The sequence below is a fragment of the Chlamydotis macqueenii genome, chromosome 3 (genome assembly GCF_036417535.1).
Source record: "Chlamydotis macqueenii isolate bChlMac1 chromosome 3, bChlMac1.mat, whole genome shotgun sequence".
In the NCBI taxonomy this organism is placed as follows: domain Eukaryota; kingdom Metazoa; phylum Chordata; class Aves; order Otidiformes; family Otididae; genus Chlamydotis; species Chlamydotis macqueenii.
Window position 1 is genome coordinate 13,439,609 of NC_141558.1, and position 17,392 is coordinate 13,457,000.

Below are 17,392 nucleotides of genomic sequence, written 5' to 3' on the forward strand. Positions count from 1 at the left end.
TCTATTTCTCTTCAGTTGTGGGAGCTAAACTTCCTCCTAGATATTTTTCTTCTATTAGATCTACTAGGATTTAATTTGTCAGTGCAATATGTTATATCACTATATTGTTTTAAATGACAATTAGGCTTGACTATAGAATACCGGAAGAAACTAACTGTTCAAAAACTTGTTCTTATTTTTCAATGTTACGTGAGCTGTCCTATCTATCTTAGGAAAGAGACGGTTATTAATGAAAAGCAATGTTGTTCTAGCTTACTACTTTGAGAGATTAATTTTGAATATAGTTTATTCTTTCTATCTAGTCCATATCTAGTAATTCCACATAATTAATAAGATACTGAATCTAGAGTTCCGAGGTAATAGGTGTGGGTCATGGAGCTTTGGTAGTGCTATTTCACCAGACAACAGAACCTACTGATTCTTTCCTTTGATCAGACCAGAGTTAATGGTTCTTGACACTTGTTTCTACAGTTATCTTTTCTGCTTCTAATTTTAGGAAGTAGATTATAACTGTGAGGGTTGCAAAGAATATTGGTTAATATTCAAAGTATGGTTAAATAATTATTCTGACAACTATAATAGATGAATGTGCTTGCTTTTCATTTTTGGTGCATTTCTGAGCAAATGATGTCAGAAATGTTAAACTCTTATAATAGATGAACCCATTAATGAGAAAATTTAGTAGTAGCCAACGAAATAGTACAGACATTGCTTTGTGTGGGCTAATGGCAACTTATTGCCATAGAGGTTTAAAAGAGGAGGAGAGGAGAAGGCAAAGATTTCAAGTTTTGTTTTACTTCTTTCCTCTTACTTCCAAGAGAAGTAATAGCCTCCTACTGTTCTTATAAAGTCTTAGGTTAATGGTTTTAAAACTTGATATCAGTGTGAAGTAAAAGAGCAGGAGGCAATGCTGGTTTTGTGCTTAGGATAGTTTATTCAGAATATTATTAATTAAAGTTATTTTTAATGGAAACTTATGGCTGGCACTTTGTTGTTGTTTCTGTATTACATATTTTCTAGGGAGAGAGATGTCCTTTCCTTACGTGAAAAGATGTTATGTTCTGCTGAAGTAATAAGTTTATGTAAGGTGTATGACATAGACATTCAGGAATTATTTATTTTTACAATGAAATATTATGACTCCTTCCATGAAAATAAAAATACTCAGGTGGAGTCCTCTGTGATTATAATATCTTCTGCTATGTGCAGTTAGTTGACTTGCTTAGTGAAGCTGAAAAACTGATACTTGAAAGAATGCACAATTGGATGGAATCGATGGAAAGCAGAAAGAACCGATGTTTTGCCCCTCATGTTGGCAAAACTTTTTCTCTTCTGTTTTGAATTTGCTCTGTGCTAGAAAACTTCTGAATTAGACATTAGAGAACTCTAAATTCGTAGAATCATAGAATGATTTGGATTGGAAGGGACCTTTAAAGGTCATCTAGTTCAACTAACCCCCCTTCAATGAGCAGGGACACCTTCAACTAGATCAGGTTACTCAAAGCCCCATCCAACCTGGCATTGAACATCTCCAGGGATGGGGCATCCACCACCCCTCTGGGCAACCTGTTCCAGTGGTTCACCACCCCCATCGTAAAAATAAATAAATAAATATTTTTTCCCTAGGTCTAAATCTACTCTCTTTTAGTTTAAAACCATTACCCCTTGTCCTAGCGCAACAGACCCTGCTAAAAAGTTTGTCTCCATCTTTCCTGTAAACCCCTTTAAGGTACTGAAAGGCTGCAATAAGGTCTCCCTGGAGCCTTCTATTCTCCAGGCTGAACAACCTGAACACTCTCAGCTTGCCTTCATAGGAGAGGTGCTCCAGCCCTCTGATCAACTTCATGGCCTTCCTCTGGACCCTCTCCGACAGGTCCATGTCTTTCCTGTGCTGAGTATTCCAGAGCTGGATGCAGTACTGCAGGTGGGGTCTCACCAGGGCAGAGTAGAGGGGCAGAATCACTTCCCTTGACCTGCTGGCCATGCTCGTTTTGATGCAGCCCAAGATATGATTGGCTTGCTGGGCTGCAAGCACACATTGACAGCTCATATCCAGCTTTTCATCCACTAGTACCCCCAAATCTTTCTCAGCAGGGGTGCACTCAATCCCTTCATTGCCTACCTTGTATTGATACTAGAGGTTGCCCCAGTCCAGGTGCAGGACCTTGCGCGTGGCCTTGTTGAACCTCATGAAGTTCACATGGACCCACTTCTCAAGGTTGTCCAGATCCCTCTGAATGACATCCCATCCCTCAAGCGTGTCAACCACGCCACTCAGCTTGGTGTCATCTGCAAACTTGCTGAGGGTGCACTTGATCCCACTGTCTGTGTCACTGGTGAAGATGTTCAACAGTTCTGGTCCCACTATAGACCCTTGAGAGACAGCATTTGTGACTGACTTCCATCTGGACATTGAGCCATTGACCACTACCCTCTGGATGTGACCATCCAACTAATTCCTCATCCACTGAGCAGTCCACCCATCAAATTCAAATCTGTCCGATTTAGAGAGAAGGATGTTGTGGGGGACAATGTCAAAGGCTTTACAGAAGTCCAGGTAGATGATATCTGTAACTCTTCCCTTGTCCACTTAATGTAGTCACTTCATCATAGAAGACTACCAGGTTGATCAGGCAGGACTTGCCCTTGATGAAGCCATGCTGGCTGTCTTGAACAGCCTCCCTGTCCTCCATGTGCCTTAGCATAGCTTCTAGAACGGTTTGTTCCACAATCTTCCCAGGCACAGAGGTGAGGCTGACGGGTTGGTAGTTCCTGGGATCCTCCTTCTTACCCTTTTAAAAATATTTCCCTTTTTCCAGTCAGCAGGAACTACACTTGACTACCATGACTCTTCAACTGTCATGGAGAGTGGCTTGGCAACTGAAATTATCTTGTTGTCCAAAAAACCCCAGAAGGAGTTGAAGGGAGGCAGTTTTTTGAAATGGTACATTAAAGAAAATTGTAGATACCTCTGAACACTTCAAAGTTTTCATTCTTGGTAATGTGAACTTTGCTCACTTAACATGTTCAGCTTTGTTTTGCTTTCTTGCATTTCACTTAGTTTCAGATTGTGGAGCTATGCTGGTTTGTTTTCACTGCTTGTAAGTCTTGACTTATTGCACTCTGTATGCTGTGTATTTGCTGATTACCTATTACAGTGCAATTATAGTACTTAAGAACTTAATATGCTTAATTTTTTCAACTAGATGTATGATAATTACATTCCCTACTGAAATATTATATTTGTATCTGTAGGAATCTAGGAAAATTTGAAACAATAGCTTTGGGAAAAAGTCTAATAGTTTCATTGTTGTTAAGTGTTTTATACCTTAATTTGGATGCCTGATGTTGGTGTTCTCATGTAATCCAAGCTTCATCTATGATGGAATTTATGGTGCACTTCAGTTGACAAAACTGAAATGTCTGCTTCAGTGTGTGTGTTGGTTTTGTTCAGTGGGGCGGCTATGGTGGCAGCTTCTGTAAGAAGCTGCTAGAAGTTTCCCCTTTGTTCAGTGGACTCGGCTGGGCCTAGGGTGGACCCGCTGCTGGCCAGGGCCGAGCCAATTGTGACATAATGTTCCCTGATAACGCCTCTGTGATAATGTATTTAAGAAGGGGGAAAATAAATAAAAATTAAAAAAAAAAAAGTGAAGAGGCAGAAGTGGGGGCAGAGAGGGGGAGGCGCGAGCCTTGTGGGCCTTGCAGGCCTCACCCTCTGGCCTCCCGCTGGACGGCTGACTGGGCCTCGCTCGGCCCGGCCTGGCTGCAAGAAGTGGAGAGGAGATAAGAAGTGAATGAAATGTAAAAAGATCCTGAGAGGTGTCTGTCAGCCTGTTGTGAAGAATTTTTCTTGTGAGAGGAATGGCTGCAGATGCCAAGGTCAGTGAAACAGGAGGGGGAGGAGTAATGTGGCTCCTGGCGAAGATTCCCCTGCAGCCTGTGGTGACGACCATACTGAAGCAGGTTGTCCCCCTGCAGTCCATGGAGGTCCATGGAGGAGCAGAGATGCACCTGCAGCCTGTGGAGGACCCCACGTTGGGGCAGGTGGATGCTCAAAGGAGGCTGTGGCCCATGGAGGGCCCACTGGGGCAGCCGTTCTGGAGAGACTGCACCCCGTGGGAAAATGACCCATGCCAGAGCAGTTTCATGAAGGACTGTAGCCCATGGGAGTGACCTCCATGCTGGAGCAGGGGAGGAATGTGATGTGTTCTTCCCCTGAGGAGGATGGTGTGGCAGAAAGTGACATGTAATAAACTGACATTCCCATTCCCATAATGTACTGACTCCCATCCCCTGTTCCCTGCCTGTGTTGCTTGGGAAGGGGGAAGGAGGTAGAGATAATTGAAATGAAGTTAAGCCCGGGAAGAGGGAGGGGTGGGGGGAAGTTGTTTTTGTTCTCGTCCTCATTATCTTGCTTTAGTTTTAATGATAAACAAATAGTTTTCCTCAAGTTGAGTCTGTTTTGCCCATAACGGTGACTTTAATGATCTCTCCCTGTCCTTATCTCAAACTTTGAGCCTTTTTGTTACCTCTTCCTCATTCCTTTGAAGGGTGCGGGGAGTGAGTGAGAGACCGCATAGCTTTGGTCCCGAGCAGGGCTAAACTGCAATAGTGTGAGCTCTCTGTAGGCTTTAATGGAGCTTATTTTGAGTGTTTTACTCTGGAGCTGTATGTCTTACTTCAGGGTTATCTGCAATTCCTGCAGGAAATGTTTGATATTAGAGCCTAATAGTGTGATAGATATAGGAGATTAAGAGTTTTGGATTCAGTTGGAATTTGCTGCAAGGGCAGACACTTTTTTGAGACAGAGGAACCTCTGGAGATCATCTAATCCATTCCCCTTCACAGCAGGGTCAACTAGAGCAGGTTACTTGGAGACATGAACCTAGTCCAAGACTTGCACATCTCTGTCCTTCCTTAAGAGCGTGGTCAGAGTCAAGGCCTATGATGTTCTGGGGTAGTTGCTCCGGTAGGTGCTGGGGATTGAGACTGCTGACACATCATCACAATTGCTGAGAACAGGTACCGGTGGGAGCTTCTAGCCATCGTTTTCTGCAAACTGCTGCACAAAATGCTGCATCTGTTGGCTGTGCTCTAGGCCTGGCACTTACATAGGTATTTTTCTAGGACTCGTTGAAAGGGTTCCTGACCCTTACTAATCAGGAATCAACTAGAACAAAAGCTCAAAGCACTCTTTGGTCAGAACAGCTGGCAGACCTTGTTAAAAGCTCCTAGAGGTTGCTAGCTTGCTCTTCCTGGCAATGACAGGAGTCGTGAAGTTCCTCAAAGGTTTCCTGGGAGTTCTCTGATGATCCCAGAAGTATGTAGAAGGTTAAGAGGATCTAGAAATGGAGTCCAGAAACTGCTGCACAAACTGCTGCATGCTAGCTGTGCTCTGAGAAAACACATGCAAAAATGAAAGATTCTAACATTTTAAGTACTAAAGAATGTTGCCTTGATCTTGATGTCCATAAGAGCATGATAGACAAAACTTTCCCTTTCAGGGAGTTACTATTAAGTGTTATATTAGTTAATGTTGCTTTGTGACCCATCCAGAGTGGCATAAAAGTACAGTTGATATGATATGACTTAGGAACCCAAGTATTTGGGTAGGAAAAGTAGTTTTTCACATTACTGGGACAAAAAAGCCGTTGACATGGTGTTGTCTTCTTCAGATTGAGACTAACTTAAAAAAAAAAGTAAACAGGAAAAAACCCCTCTCCTGTTGCTGTTCCCAGCCTGCCTGTCAACTTGTTATTTTGGAGTCATCTCCTGTCTAGTCCTGAAACAAATAATTGGTAAACAGGGCCAGATCTTTGCTGAGGCTCTCAGGAGTACCTTTCATTTTCTTTTGATGCCAGTTGTGTGATGCCATCTTAATAGTTTCTGTCCTTGCTGTTGCATTTTGCTCTCTGAAAAGCTTTTTAAAATTTTATGCATGTGCTGCCATGATGAATTTCTCTGCAGTCCTAGGAGAAGGCTTTTTGTCTTGAGGATGTGTGTTTTTTTGTGTATCTAAACTGATGTGACATCTTCATTCCAGCTGTCATTGAGTTTCATTTATCCTAAAAGATACTTTCGAATTATAAATATGTTGCACTTTATGTGACAGTTCTTCCAAAATTTCTTTGAAAAGATTTATCTTGATGGAGTTTTTGAGAGCTCGTTCAGGCAGTTTTGGAGCTACTGCTGTTACTATTATTGACAGTTCTTCTCTTGGTCTTTGTGCTGCTATTTGTCTCTTAGTCACCTCTGGCACAGTGCGGTCAATTGTAATTGAGTTCTAGTCACTGCTGCTGTTGAAATTTTTAATTCAATGGCATGTTGTAATGGAAGCTGGAGCTTATGGAAGAATTTAGGTGCCTATGGATGGACAAGATTATAAATAAATTGATCTTCCAGAAGATTATACCTGCTGTCTCTTGGTTATTAGGAACTGTTGTAACGATTTCATGAAGTTCTTGTTTACTGATTTTTAATTTTATTTTTTAATAAGCTTTCTTCATGGTCAGACTGTGAAAGAGACACATGTGAAACTTACTTTCTGTGGAACTTACTTAGGAAATTTGTCACTTTATATGTAATGATTGACCTTGCCAATGTCTTTCAGAGTTTTAAGATGTGATTTCATGTTCACTGATATTAGACTGTGTGCTCAGTTTTGAGTACCCTGACTTGTTTATTCTTGACTAGCTGGAATAGACATAATCTGCATCATTAAAATGGACATAAACAGCATCATGTACAACAGGGTAGGTAGGTATTTTGCTCTAAAACCTGTTTGAGCTGCTACAAAAATTTCACGTGGTGTGCTGTCTCTGCTGAAAGTTCATTTCTTTGGTAGAGGTATGTGCTACAAGATATTTGGAAACTTGTTACTTCCTTGTTTTTAAGTCAAGCTCCTCAGAACTATGTAGCATGTCTAAAAGATGGCTTTTAAACACAAATGGATTATTTAATATATGACACTTAATCTGTGAATTTTTTCTCTTCCCAAGTAATCAGCAGAAAATTTGATACTAAACTATTTTGTGTAGTTTTCAGAACAATCTTGTTTGTTGATGGCTGTACCTCACATGTCAGTGTTTTCCATTTGATTTTTGATGTTCTTCCCTCAAAGTCTTTCTTGGTTTAAGTCACTTTCTTCATGAAAGAATAACAAACTGTTCAAGTAGTTTCTGCTATGTGTTGATGTCCCAAAGTTAAATGGAATTAAATTTGCTATGTTGTCCTGCTTGTTGCGTCTGATTTCCTCAGTTGCTCGAGTATGGAGTTGCTTAAATATTCTGGTTTTCAATGTCTGCCTTTCCGTTATCGTTATTCTTAACCAACCCCTACAGTCTTTGAGAGTCCTGGTGCCAGAGACATCCTCTGATCGAGCTTGTGCTTAGTATGACTTGCAGAGCAGCGTACTCTTACTAGTATTTCGATTTAAAGTGGTGTCTTGCTAAGTTCCTCTGAATTCCTGTCCAAATATTTACTTGAAAACTGTCCAACAAATTGACCAGAACGAACAGCCAGTGTCAAAACCAAACAGTTGGGGTTGTTTGGAAGTTGTTAAAATGTAAAGCAACTTGGGTGCATTTCAGATGTAAAGTTTGTTGCATAAAAGTCTTAATGCAGTCTTGTATTACTAGCTGGTTCAGAAAAGAGGTAAAGAGGTATGCACTGTAGGAGTTCTGTGGTATTTTAACACTGGGATTGCTGTGCTCGCTGAGCAACAGTCATATTCTCCGTTTAAAACGTAGGTTTTATGGCGAAGTTTCTTCTGTGGTCTACGGTGTCCCCTGTTGCTGCTGTGTTTGTGTTGGGGTTCTCACAAATTATCTAATATCATGCTGTGCTAACTGTTGTCATCTTCGTAACCCAATAGCTTTGCTAAGTATCTATGGGAAAGCTATGATAGGTTAATATTATGTCTGCATCTTTCCTATGTTACTGCTACAAAAAATGTATGGTAATTACTTAAGAAGAATATTTACTTCACATGCTATTCAGGTTACCAATTTTAAGGAGTCTGAAATATGATCTGCGCTACTCGTGGTGGATTTCCTTGACTTTGACAGGAATCCATTTGTTCCTTAAATGATAACATGTTTTCTTCTTGGTATACTACAGCAAGAAACCACTGGGTCACGGATGCTCAGACAGAAACTTCACATGTTCTAAAGTTAAACAACACCTCTTTAAGGGAGAAGTAATTCCTCTTAGCTGTGCTGTGCTTTCATTTCTCATCATAAGAACAATGCAAAATTACCCATTTTCCTGTTAATTTTGATGGTAGAGAGTCTCCTATTGCTGCTTTTGTGGAAAATGGTGAAAGTGATTTCTGTTCTCCTGTCTGAGGCAACTCTTTACACCACAAAATAACTAAAACTCTTAAGAACCTTAACAGACTGTAAGCATCCATGGTAGAAGTCATCTTGCTGCATGTTTGTGAGTAGCATGAGACCTGGGAATGTTACATAAGTTTTAGTTTTACTGACCTCTTAAAGAGGATTAAATGTGGAAGGAATTCTTTTTCTCTTTTTTTCTCTTTTTTCTTTTTTTTTTTTTTCTTTTCCTTCTACCCTTCTTTCTTCTTTCAGTTGACTCTTGCAGGAAATATTTTGAAATACACTTGGATGACAGCTGAGAGCTATATAAGCGTCAGCCACTAGGTGGTAGAGCGTTTCAAGAGTAATGCGGACTCTGAAAATTGAAAATGAAAAGGAGTGTTCTTAGGGCTGAACTTCTGGCTTTTTCCAATCTGTGCGTTTTTTTTTTTTTTGCAGATACTTTACTTTTCACTAAAATGATGCTTCCAAGCAAATTTAGACATCTGTTCTCAAAGTTTTTGTTAAAGTAATAATCAGTTAAATATAAAACTGGTTGTTAATGAGGTGAAAGAGCTTCAAGGGAAGATATTTTGATATATTGTAGTGGTAATCAGCAAGAGTTGTAAGAGTTCCCTCAAAGTTTTTAAAAAACATCTACTGTGTGTAATGGAATTAGTGCATGCACACTTGTAACTGGTAGAGCGGCTGTAGAAAACAAAATTGAAAAACCCTGACACATTAGATTCCTCAGTAAAAGAGAAGTAACTTTTGTGCCACATATGAATAAATGGAAACCAAATGCTTAAACAGAATGGCTAGAACTTTTCATAAGCTTTAGCTGTACTTGCTATTACCCTTTGAGAGTAGGGGAGAAACTCAAATCTGTAGGCAGATATATTTTATTTTAATTGTTGGGAATTATGCCTTATTTGGAAAGCTAGAGATGAGAATGGATAGGGATAAATGCTACACATAACAAGTGTTACTCAAGTAGTATTTAAGTCTTTTTAAACTTCAGGATGTTTGTTCAGAGACAAAGCTTATTTGGGCTGTTAATTATCATAATGTACTTAGGTTTTTTGTGACTGCAAGCAAACTGCTATAGTTCTGACTTAAGACAATTTAAAAAAAACTTCTATGTGGCAGTATATGAAACTGTAATATCTGTAATATGCCTTTATATATTTTACAGACTTCTGCTTGTAGGAGGCTGTGAAACAGATGAAGATGGAGTATCTAAAGCAACTGGTTGTGGGATATCTGCTTGGAGAGTTCTTTCAGGCTCTCCCCATTATAAACAGGTCACTAATTACGAAGATGACATTAGAACAGTAAGTATATTTCTTTATTTTATTGGATGAATATTATAATTGGCAGAATTACCTAAGTGGAAGTTCAGTATGAATCTTGTTCTTGATTATCACTTGTGGTTTTAAAAAAACCCAAACCAACAAGAAACAAACAAAAAAAAATTGTAGTGTGGAAATACACAAACCCCTTAGTTGTGTAGTGGGATATGTTACTTGTCTTTGTTGGAAAAAAATACAGTTATTTTTGTCTTTTTATTACTTCATAAAAAGGACACTATGCCTGAAATAATTGGTTCAGTTTAAGTCTCATTCTTGATTTCTTATGCTTCTAGTAGAAATAAATGTTTTACTTGGTAACAGCTACTGTGTGGATATACTGAAATAAATTTACAGTATACTAGGATAAATTCCAGTGTTTACTCTTATATAGGTATTGCTTAGTATTAAAAGTGAGTTGTTAATTTCATTGCAAATGGTCAGTGCTTTTCTGTGGCATGATCTATACGTCATGAAATGGACAAAGTTATACAAAGTGCACTTCATTATCCTTGCATTATTTTAAAACAGACAGTCCTATGGAAGTTTAAAGAATCTTGCAGAATTGATTTAATACTTTTAGATATGACTCAGTTTTCAGTGCATAAAATATTGTATGAGATTGTCTTTCATTGTATGATATGTTTCTATTCTCACAGGTACAGAGAAGAGGATTATTAAGGATTATGAATTTAAGATTTTACAGCAAGCGGGGAACGCAACAGGTATTAAGGCCTAGGTGTACCTTAGAAATATCTTTTACTAACTTAATTGTTCATTAATGACTGCCTGAGAGACTGATTTGAAAGTAGTTTTTAATTTATGTAGCTTAAGAATTAACATTTCTATAAAACTTATAAAAAATAATAAGCTTTTAGCTTTAAATGAAGTAGCTTGCCGTTTATTTGTCTTTTAAAGAAATCCAGTTAGTTCATCTGCTGAAGCTTGAATCTTGGGGTTTTTCAGTATAATTATAGGAACAAGGTACATTAAATATTAATATTTAATATTTCAATATTAAACATTATTCAATATTATTATTATTCAAATAGGAAGATGTAAAAATGTACGATGTAAAAAGCCACATAGTTACATGTTAATAAATGTAATGAACATAGCATGTGAAGTGTTCTATATTACACAAGGAGAGATTAGATTGTGATGATGTTTCTCAAGTATATACCTGAGAGAGAAATAAGAGGAATTCCAAAACCCAGCCTTCTGCACTATCCCACTCCTACTAGAGAACAAACGAAAACCCCCTCACCTTACATCTCAACATTTTTATACATTGTGGGTAAGAAAAAGTAAGTGGATTTAAACTAATCATCCATGGCTTAAATAGGGCAGACACAAAGACTTAACGTTTATGATCTATTACGAGATACTATGAAAACATTTTACTAAGTAGCTCCGAAAGTTTATTATGGATCAAACTCCTAGTACCGGGACACATGTAAACCTTACAAAACTGCTGATCAGAATCAACTTGTTCTTAAGAAACCTTGGGTATGGTCTTGTATTGTTCTCTGCCCTGAGTGAGTGAGTGGCAAATCTGAGTGTTGTGCTGAGGTGTAGGTATGTGCTTTCTATGTTTTTAAGGCTTTGCACACAGTGCTCATGGCTTTCTTCTACATTCCTTAGGAGCCACCCATGCAGTACTGCACTACCTTCTCCTGTCTCTGGTCTACAAGTTGTGTATAGCCTTTGTTTGATTCCATTTTTATTCTCCTTTCCCTCCTTGTAAAAAAAAAAAAAAAAAAAAAAAAATCCTTACTTTTTCTTTACAAGGAAAGAACAGTAAGGAACCTGTCTACCACCCTCACTATGTCTTCCTGAGAGGAAAAATGGCTAGTCTGAAGTGGTATGGACTTTGGAAATGACCTTAATAGACTTTTGGGATGCTTATGTGACTGGTTAAAAGAAGAAATTACATGCTTGATTGAAGGGGAAAACAAATCTTTCTGGCTCTCTCTCAAGGGTAGAATGGGAAGAGACTTTATTTCCTTCACTGAAAATATAAAAGAGAAGGCTGAAGTAACTTTTTTTTTACTGGAAGACTAGTACTGAATGTAGCTGTACTAAGCTTTAACAGCACTACACTTGCCAGTACTAAATTTTATAAAGAAACACAGAGATTGTTATTCATCCTTGAATATTTTAATCCAATTTCAGAGATTATGGTTTAAATATGTGAGGTATAGTTTATATTCTTAGTGGGAAATTGGCAACACTGTGGAAATATGAGAGGCACAGCAGCTAGAAGACTTATATATTAGAACTAGCTATACTAGGGTTTGTTTCTTAGTGTTGCTAACTTAAATGACACTTATAAAATGTGAAGTGCCTGTCTGCTGAGGTTTTCGGTATCTTGTTCTGCAGTTCCCTTAACGAGCTATCTACTGAGGCAGCATTGTCTGCTTTGCCAAAGGATTGATTAATCTCTGTAGATAACAGTGGTTGAGTGGTAAATTTGATTGCGTTAATGACCACTCAACATCTAAATTTAACAGTACTAGAATGACTACTGAGTGAATGTTTAACCCTTGTTAAGATCTGTGATGTATATGTCCTGGATGGAGGGAGAATGATGTTGGTTCTCTCTTATGAGTGAAGTGCAATATATTTTCTTGATATAAAACAGTGAGTTAACAAAGTTTGATAGTAAATGGTAAATGCAGTAATAGTTTAACAAGATTCAATGGCGAGCTACACTGGATTAGTTACTGCATAGAAGACAGAGTCAGACAAAACTGTCAGAGACCCTCCTGTTGAGTCACGAGATTCAGAAAGGACCCCCTTGCTTTCTAAACTCCTCAGGGAGGAGCGTAGGTGTGGCTAGATCCAGTCCTAGTCCCAGACTTGTCCAACAGCTTACGTCTAAAGGGTTCTATGTGCACAATCAATCCTTTATATCACTTAGCCAAGATTTTAAAGTTTCAGTGCTTTTATTTGCAATTTGCTTACTGAGTATCTGACACAGTAAGGATTCTCTCAGCCTTGAGGAGTAACCTTGAAAGACATCCCTACTCAAGGAGAGATCCTGGCATGCAGCCATGCCGGAGAGCTCAAAGGACTCTTGGGCTGCTCACTATTTATGGAGTAAGATAATTGACTCAGTCGTATTTGCATACTGACTGTAGATGTTAGTTTCTTCCAAATTTGGCTTGAGTTGGACATTGACCAGCATTGTGGTTAAGTGGGCACATCACCATCCCTTGCCTATTGTGGGTTTGTCTCCCCTGAATCTACTTTGAGCTGGATGCAGCATTCAGGACCAGATGCATCCAACAGGACCACCACTGATGGTTATCGCTTGAGCAGGGTTATGGGAAAAAGGTCAGGTTGGCAGTGGGGGGGAAGCATACCATCATGGCGTACCAATGACCATGTATCTGAATGAGTTATATGTTGTATTTTAGTTGTGTGTTTCTAAGTCCTTTAACAGTCTTTTCTGCTTTGTCCTCTGTGCATGCAACTTGATTTGTAAAGAGAATTGCAATTAGGATGCATGTACAATTCCTTGGCAAACTAGAATAAAGATTGCAGTACTCTATCTGCTTAAGAATATAATCTGAGAATATTTAATTATTATTTATATTAGAAAAAAATAATAATTGGTTTAAAAAAACCCTTAATAATGCTGCTCTTCTCAATGAAAAACACTTCTTAAGCTTGGATTTAAGCAGTGCTCTTGATAGCTGCAAACCACTGAACAACAGTGAGCGGGTTACTTGATCATCATTGTTCCTGTGGCGTAGTTAGAACTTAAAACAGCCTAAGAAGTAAAATAGAAATAGTAAAACCCCAAACAAACAAACATTATCTTCAAATGATACCTACCACTAATGTGCTGTAACAACTCCATTAAAACTTATTAATCATATGGACATCTAGTAACTTTCTTGTACTTCATTTATGTTGGAGTGTTGGCCAAGAGGGGAAGCCCTGGCTTAACAATTCATTAGCTGCAGACTTGTATAGTTCTAAAATTAACGTAGGTTGGGTCTTTATTAGAAAGTTTTACAAAGTGAACTACATTGAGAAAATGGAATTTAATAAACAATATAAATTTTGGGAATCTACATCCCACTGTCCTTCAGTGAAGACTAGACTCTGAGAAGCTAATGATTGTTTTGAAAACGCAGAAATTGTGTTGAGGTTTGGGAGAATAAATATAAATTGTAATTTCAGAAACTGTTATGCATTACCAGCGACATGAAGTTTGACTTTGAAATTTGAGTGTATATTTAGAGCCTCTTTTCTTATGGAAATAGTTTATAGATGCAGTTGTAGTAGTGTGGGAGTTTGTGAGTACTTAAGGAAATATTTTGTTTGAAGTACATTTTGCATCTTAAGATACCCAGAGCTGAAGGAAAACTTCATCCAGGAGAATTTTTGTAGCCTTGATGAAGTTTACGTACAGATGTTGAATTATTTCTTCTGTGTGGACTTAATTCAATGTAAGCTATATTGCTGCTTATTCTACTGTTACCCAAGAAATTGTTAAATTCAGATTTGGTGTCTGTAATGAACAATGTGCTCCTTCAAGGTCTCTTTGTCTGCATATCCCTTGTATCCCCTTTGTTTTTAATTGTAAGAATGTCTACCCAAAAGTCTGCTTCCAGGGAGGAAGGGCTATACTAAACTGTGAGTAGCAGTCATCCTTGGGTGGACTTGAAAGGCAGGACAGTAGAAAATAGAAGTTGCTGAGTGTTTTCTCTGAATACATGACTTGAGAACAACCTGCACTTTTTTTCCTCCAAGTAGCTCTGCATTGCTCTCTGCAGTGTTCTCCTAGGAATGCCATGCTTTCAGTTTTTGTTTGTTGTATGACATTGTGGTACAGAAGCTAACGTTCCTAAAGACTTGTTAGTGTTATGGTAGTGTTCTTCCTTTATACCTGTTGTTTTTTACTCTACCATGCCACAATTTATATTTTACCTTTATTCTGACTTCTAGCATAGTGGTTTTTTTTGTTTTGTTTTTGGTTTGTAAATTAATTTAAAGCATGTTAAATTTGCAGGATGGAAGATTGCACCCTGAGGTGTGGGGTTTTCTTTTTTTTTTTTTTTTAATTTTGCTGACATAATGTTTGACAGGATGGAGTTTTCAAGATGAATCTTTCTCCTGATGGAGCTCTTCTGGCAGCTATTCATTTCTCAGGAAAACTGACAATCTGGTCTATTCCATCTCTCAGACAACAAGGAGAATGGGACCAAACTGATCAGGTAAGAAGGATGGAGATGTGTAGAAATTCGCAGTATATGTTTTAATCCTTTGGAGATACGTTTTCCTAGGAGATGAGAGTAGTTCATATAACTATATTTTAACTATATTCTGTCTTCCTAGTTAACTCCAAATTTTTAGGAGTACTGTATTTACTTTTACAATAATGTTTCTGTGTTTTTACTCTAAGCCTTAAACTTTAAAAATTAAGAAAATGAACCAATTGTGTTGGAATGAATTTTTCGTGAGGCATTTTGATGCCAAATGAGTAACACTGGTAGAGGTAGACTGAAATGCTATTTTAAAAATGTAAGTGGAGGCCAACATAGGTAACTTTGTTTGAATGGCTGAAACAAAATTCTGCTGTATGTCTAATGTGTTAATGTATTCCCTTCTTAAAATTTATCTTACCTTCTGCCAGATAACACTCCAGAATAGTTTGTTCATCAGACTGGTATTAGTAAGTCACATACTTTCTACAGGAATTGTTTGCAAAACTACGTAGGGAAACTTAAGTTAGGAATTGCCCAGACAACTTTTACATGACGAGTGTGAGTTTAAACACTGGGAATTGAAAGCTAACTAGTTCTCAAAGAAAATTCCAGAAGGTTCCAAAATTCCAAATTGAGTTGTAGAATGTTTTAAATTACTCAAGTTTATGCTTTCATATGAAACACCAGTAGCTTTTCATTATTGAATTTTTCTAGTCTGTGCATTATACAGTCAACAACAAAATACTTCCTGACATGAAATATAGGCACAAATTTCTCTAATGAGGAAGAGGACAAAATGAAGACAGACATCTTCCTTTGGGTATCATGATGACAATTAGGTTAAATTAAGGTTTTCAAGAAAAATTACGAAAAAGGTAGGCTAAAAACTTTGATTATAGGAATTTAAATCAATAAATACCTGTAGAGATAGTAGTATGCTGCCATCCTGAACACCACTGGTGTGCTGTTATCTTTTTGATCTGACTGCAAGAGCAAGACTACTGACTTGGAAACATGGTTGTGGTGTTGTGTTGTGTAAGTTGTGTTTTTTTTTTTTTTTGTTCTTATAGGTAAGCTGGCTAGGCTGTATTGGCTATGAAACTATTCTGCATCTAGCACAGACGGAGTTAATTTTTCTTAATAGCAACCTGTATGGTACTGTGTTTTGGATTTGTGATCGAAACAGTGTTGGTAACGCACCAGTGTGTTAGCTATTGCTCAGTAATGCTTACAGAGTGTCAAGGCCTTTTCTGTTTCTCACTCCGGTCCTCCAATGAGTAGCTTGGGGATGCCCAGCCACCTGGGAGGGAACATACCCTGGATAGCTGACCCCAGCTAACCAAGGGGATATTCCATGCTGTATAATGTCATGCTCAGCAACAAAAATGAAGCAGGGGGAGGTTTTGTGTAGAGACTGACTGGGCATTGATCTCCTTGTGGGTGATAAAGAATGATTGCCTTTGCATCACTGGATTTTTCTTTTTTTATTCTGCTTTCCTTTACTGCTTAAACTATCTTTGTCTTGACCCACAATTGTTCTTGCTTTTGCTCTTCCTGTGCTCTCCTCTGTCTCATTGGGAAGGGAAGTGGTACTTAGCTGCCAGCTGGGGTCAAACCACCACAGAAATGTAGTTCCAAGCTTATTTAGGAAAGTACTTTTAAAAAACAAAAATGAACCAAACAAAAAATCCTGCTGCAGTGTTGGCAAAAGTGTTGTGTATGTATACGATTCTATCTATCTTTATATGTATCTCTATATTTTTAACATACATTTAAGATTTTTGTGAGAATATAGATTTTAGTCAAGGATGTTTACAGTGAATTGTTTTGGGTTTTTTTCCCTTCATTTTTGAAGATAAGTAAGTTTCTTTATCTGGTGAGGGTGATGTAAAGGAGTATTACAGTACTTGACTGTTTTCAAAATTGTTTTTGTAAGTGAAATTGGTGTTCACATAAAATGGGTATTTTCATAATGTGTGTGATTCCAATTTAATTGTCAGCTAAACATATTTATTAAGTTAAAGTGGCCTCATATTTATTTGTAATTATTTGACGCCTCTCTTTCTACTAAAAAGTTAAGCTTAAAAATCACCTGCATGACTCAAAACTGCTTTGGTTGTCTGAGCTGTATAATATACCTGCAGCTAGGGGCAGGATTACGATCATCTGTGTTTGTTTTTGTGTAGTTTCTGTGTATTCTAATGTTACCAAATAAAGTTTTTAAAAAACAACACAGCAGGAGCTTATAAATTCTAAATCCTGCAGTGCATCATTAAATAATTCTGTTGCTCTTATGGCACTCGTCTTGAAAGGGGCTTTATAGTTTTGAAAATAACCACAGTAAATACATATAGCACTGTACTAGGCTGGTATTCAGGACCACTACACAGCAAACAGGACTGTTTTGGAGATTCTTCTTTTGTATTCTTGCAAGCCTAGGTATAGACATAAAAAACACTTGGTAGGCTTCTGTGTGCTGGAGAACCTTTATTTCAGAAATTATTAG

The 17,392-nt window shown here is 38.0% G+C and overlaps 1 protein-coding gene across 3 annotated transcripts in view; it reads left to right on the top strand.

The window, feature by feature from the left end:
- Window positions 1-17,392, top strand: part of NBAS (NBAS subunit of NRZ tethering complex) — a 190,357-nt gene that overhangs the window by 12,978 nt on the left and 159,987 nt on the right. For all 3 annotated transcript variants that reach the window (XM_086744896.1, XM_086744898.1, XM_086744897.1), the window contains exons 10-12: window positions 9,511-9,649; window positions 10,324-10,389; window positions 14,767-14,895. In XM_086744896.1, coding sequence (XP_086601022.1) covers window positions 9,511-9,649; window positions 10,324-10,389; window positions 14,767-14,895 — 334 coding nt within the window. The remainder of the gene's footprint in view (window positions 1-9,510; window positions 9,650-10,323; window positions 10,390-14,766; window positions 14,896-17,392) is intronic.